General features: G+C 47.6%; 1 protein-coding gene across 1 annotated transcript in view; it reads right to left on the bottom strand.

Moving 5' to 3' along the window:
* The window catches only part of RGMB (repulsive guidance molecule family member b), a 25,098-nt gene continuing 20,007 nt past the window's right edge, over positions 1 to 5,091 (bottom strand). Inside the window, exon 6 of the mRNA XM_010832002.1 lies at positions 1 to 3,467. Coding sequence (XP_010830304.1) covers positions 2,799 to 3,467 — 669 coding nt within the window. The 3' untranslated portion in view covers positions 1 to 2,798. The remainder of the gene's footprint in view (positions 3,468 to 5,091) is intronic.

The following is a 5,091-nucleotide window of genomic DNA, read 5'->3' as shown; positions in this document are numbered from 1 at the left end:
TTCCACAGCAAGGTATGTAACTTTATTTTTCTACCATAATAATTTAAAGTATTTACACACTGCACACTCACTGTTTTACACAGATACTTATTCATATACCTATGAACCACATCTAAAGGTTTCTTTGTAAAGACTCGACACACTGTGGGGGTTTCCGAGCGTAACAAAGAGAAGGGAAGGACAAAAAAACAGTTTTGAGTCTTCAGCCAGCCATGTGGTGCATCTGTGAAAACCAGTGTGTTCCCACAAGATTAAGCTCCCCCAGAAGACGTCCTACCTAACGTGTGAGTATGACCCAAAACGCTTCTGGTTAAGGGGGGGATTTCAAAAACCAACATGTGCAAGGAACATTTTTCTTTTTCCTCCCCAGACACTCTATCAAAGAAACAGAAGAAAATAAACCAGGCCCTTCTCTAGAGAAATACCTGTATTTCTGAAACAGTTATCCATGGGGAAGACTTCAGAGTCATAGAGAGACACTGACTGCAAAGGGAAAACAGCCAAATCCACTGGTACTAAGAGACGTGATGCAACCTTTCCAGGTAAATGATGCAGCAAAAAAAACCCAGTTTCCTCTTCCCAGGTATTTGGAGAGGCAGTTGTTTTGCTTTTGCTGAAAAGGACACAGGTATGTTACATCATGTACACACTAAACCCAGACATCGTAGAAAACCTCTACCGCTTTCCACTTTTAGACTATTTGCACAAAAATAGTGGTTAGAGGTACCCTAAATATTTTTCCTCCTGCATTCTACTCGGTTACATAACAGAAGTACTAGCTAACTACAGCTTCTGACCTGGGCACGTGATTCCATAAGGGAACAAGAGCAGTCACCGTTCAGAGCTGATGGCAGGCAGGCCCCCGTTCGGCTTTGATACAAGGATAACAGGTTTGGGTTCAGCTCTCTGGCGCTGCATCTTTGCCCAGTAAGAGGCAGGATGCCTCTGGGATTTTCCCAGACTGGCCAAGATCATTGTCTCGTACCTTGGAAGATGGGCTAGAGAGAAGCTTTGCCACCTCTGGTGAGTCGACAGCTCCATGCTGTGACCAACAGATCAGTTCACAAAGAAACAGAACTTTCACGAAGCGACATCCTCTTTGCTACCAGTCTGGTAGTGCCACTCATCAAAAGGAAGAAATTAACCCGGCCAACTAAAACTACGCACAACCTTGACCCAAATCTCTGTGGCCTTTCAAGTTCACCGTCTGTTTGCATTTACGTAAATGACTCAAGTACAAACTCTACCACTAATTCTTAGAACCAGATATTTACATTTTAGGTATAACAATAGAAACCTACCTATCCTGGAGTTCATGTTCTCAGCTACTGCTCTTGCCTTTGGGTGGTGGTGGTTTCCTTTTTTCAAGAGGTGCCAACAACGATGGAATGGAAGAAGGAAGGAGTTGCTCGTGTAGCTCAGTGAAATCACTATCAAGTTACACGAGCAACTAATAGTCAACCTACGCATATTAAGAGGGAAAGTGACTACATGGAGAGGCCACGTGGGGAGCCTGGCCAGTGGGAATGACCAACCAGCACCCAGTCAAGCTGCATACAGGGTCAGGCCAAGGAAAAACGTCTGTTGTCAGGACCCCAGTCCATCCCATCACACACACAGACGCAAAGTGGGAGACTGGGGAAGACCACGGTGTGGGAGACAAGGAAGAGGAAATCTTTGTGATGGGGTCTGGGTCTTCACATGAAAGAATCTAATACACCCCAGAGCCTGGGCTCCCGGGCTCCAACACTGAGCCTGGGGAGGGCTTACTGGGTGTGGACATGGTGAGTACAAGTCCAGACAGCCAGAGAGGAGGCGGCTGAGAACGCGGGCTTGTACAAATCACAGAGGGAAGAGCAAGGCACGATCGCTGCACTTACAGGTTTACACTTTCTTTGTTCAATGTAGAATGGAGTTAAAAGAGGGAAAAGTGACAGTTTGAACAGGGAATGAGGGATGACAAAAGTCTGAGAGGGCTCTTGCAGGATGCCTGGTATCTCCTTACCCATTGCCATCTGGAGCCCCTCCTGACCTAGAAAAACAGCAGTTCCATACGTTTAACCTACCACGCTCTAAGTGCTCAGATATATCAATCCTAGTTAATAAGAACTGTGCTAACATTCTCCCCACCCTCTGAAAACAAGTGGCAGCTGTCCAAGAGGGAGAGGGCTTCCCAGAATCAGTGTTTAACAGCCAAAAACACCTGTCGTGGGGTGGGGTGGGGCGGTTAACAATCCTTCCACGTGGAGTGAGGGCAGGAGAAGCGGGCAAGGACCTAGTTCCAAGGAACGAGGCAGTGGCACCAGGAAGGCAGCAGTTGAAAGCTGGGCACGCAGCGATGGCCAAGGCTGTAGGCCGTGAGGGCACCGCCAGCAAGAGCTGCAAACAAGGTCACCGGTCCTCTTCCAAGGGCGCGCCGCATACGGTGTCTGTGCGCGTGTACTATATACGTACTGACCAGGTACACACATAAATATTTAATATATAAAAAATAAAGTGCTTTCTAACAGGTCCCCGGGCAGGGACGTTATAAAACATTTCACAAAACTGCAAAAAAAAAAAAAAAAAAAAAGGTAACGGTCCAAGAACACTACATCCAACATTATGTGGAACATAGCCAAACGCGATATGTACAAATCAGGTGGGCATCCCGGGACACGCATCCTGCCATATACATGGTATATACATATATACTCTTTTTACTCAATATATTATGACAATATATATTTTTTAAAAATTTTGTTATAGACAGGAGAAACGGAACAGAAAAAAAACAAAAAAACGAAAAAGATAATCCCCTACAAAAACACAACTAGGATCAAGCATGTGAGTCCCAGACTGACAGACGACAGGGGGCGTCCACGGGGAGCCCCGCGGGCACTGCTCGGGAAAATATGCCAGCGTTCCTTCCTGGGGTGCAGCGCCTCCACGTCCTCCAGGGCGCTGTGCGCGGCGGCCGTGAAGTTGGCATCGCCGGTGGTGAGCAGGTCAAAGACGCAGGACTGGAAGTAGATGTCCTTCACCGGCATCTGCTCGTGGCACCGTGCGCTGGCCGTCTCCAGCGTGTAGCCGGGCCAGGCCGCGGCCGCGGGGCTGCGGGGCAGGCCGGGCCCCAGGATGGCGGACACCTGGCCCTGCCCGTCGTCGATGCGCTCGCCCAGGGGGCAGCCGGTCACGCACAGCTGCAGGTCCTGGCTCTCCTCGTAGGCCATGGCCAGCGCCTCGGGCATGCGGATGGCCAGCGTCAGGTAGCGGCCCAGCTGCCGCACGAACACCGTGGTCCCCATGTAGCGTGCGTGCATCTCCACTGAGCGGCCGCTCTCTCGCTCCACGATCCGCAAGCTCTTGGGGTCGCCGTCCCCGCCGCTGGTGCTACCGTCCACGAAGGCGGCCGGCAGGTCATCAGTCACGGCTTGGTACACTTTCTGATCTGTACACTCCCGGTGCGCTTTGAAGATGATGGTGATCTGTGGGGGAAGGAAGGTGGACAAAGTTTTAACACAGATGGGAGAGATATGGGCGACAGCATCCTTGGGCCATGAGAGCTGCCCTCCAGTTCTGGAGGTTGAACCAGCTAAAGACAGAATCTCCCAACTCAGACTGTATCTGCTTCTGCCTTGCATGTGAATGGTGTCACTGTTAGGGACAATTTTGAAGACCCTGTGCATTCATTTACTGGAAGGATGGATGCTGAAGCTGAAACTCTAATACTTTGGCCATCTGATGAGAAGAGCTGACTCATCGGAAAAGACCCTGATGCTGGGAAAGATTGAGGGCAGGAGGAGAAGGGGACGACAGGGGATGAGATGGTTGGATGGCATCACCAACTCAATGGACCTGAGTTTGAGTAAACCCCAGGAGTTGGTGATGGACAGGGAGGCCTGGCGTGCTGCAGTCCATGGGGTCGCAAGAGTCAGACAGGACTGAGCCACTGAATTGAACTGATGTATTTTTTCTTGATGTGGACTTTTTTTTTTTAACTTTTTATTTTATATTAGAGAGCAGCTGATTAATAATGTTGCGATAGTTTCTGGTGGACAGCAAGACTCAACCATACATATACGTGTATTCATTCTGATGTGGACCATTTTTTAAAAGTCTTTATTGAATTTGTTATGATATTGTTTCAGTCTTGTGTTTTTGTTTTTGTTTTTTTTTTGGCCATGAGGCAGGTGGGATCTTAGCCCTCTCACCAGGGATCAAACCTGCACTCCTCTACACGGGAAGGTGAAGAAGTCTTAACCACTAGACAGCCAGGGGAGTCCCAAAGACCTACGTATTTAGAATGAAAAACTGACACAGATCCAGAGAGTGTGTATCAGCAAAAGAATTTCATTTTCCTAAGACAGAAAAATGTTGTTGTTGGGATATAGGCAAGTTTTATTGATCATGTGTATCCTGTCTCCTTCCAAAGACAGATGAGTTGTGGTAGATAGCTCTGAGAAAAAAAGAAGATTCCTTTCTGAGTTATGCAGACGCTCTAAGTGGCTTCATTAATAATAAACCTACCAGAACTGTGATTTCTAAAAAGTTTCTCCCTTGGACTCTAAAACAATATCCTATGACTCATCACTACCAACTGAGCTATACACACACACTCAGGGAAGAGACAGAAAGCTGAAGAGGGGGCCAGCCCAGCAACAGCGATCAACCACGTGCCTCAGAAAAGATTCTCTAAGTCTGTTAATCAAACGCTTCACATGACCGGCTAATCTTTGGGACCACGAAAGCACTTGGCAAGTGCGCTCCCAAGCACTGGCAGGGAATAAATACCCTAAACCTAGTTACAGCAAATGTTTTCCCCAAAGAGCATGCTGGCCCTTCAGCTTCTCAGAAATCTGTTCCCCAGTCAACTCTCAACTCTCCAAATTAAGCAGAAAATTCATGGAGGAAAAAAAAAAATCTGATAATATAAAAACTTCCCTTTGGTGAACTTACTTTCTTTCCTTAATTAGAACAGTACTTAGAAAAAAAAAAAAAACCACTCTGAGCACCTTCACCTCTAACATCCTCGACATCTCTGCTACAGGGGATAGAAAGATGCTAAGACAGATACGGGCTTCTGGATCACACAAGGTGGGAAAATGGTCC

This window comes from Bison bison, unplaced genomic scaffold (genome assembly GCF_000754665.1).
Source record: "Bison bison bison isolate TAMUID 2011002044 unplaced genomic scaffold, Bison_UMD1.0 scf7180017864533, whole genome shotgun sequence".
Lineage (NCBI taxonomy): Eukaryota > Metazoa > Chordata > Mammalia > Artiodactyla > Bovidae > Bison > Bison bison.
This window is presented reverse-complemented; position numbering and strand designations above follow the sequence as displayed.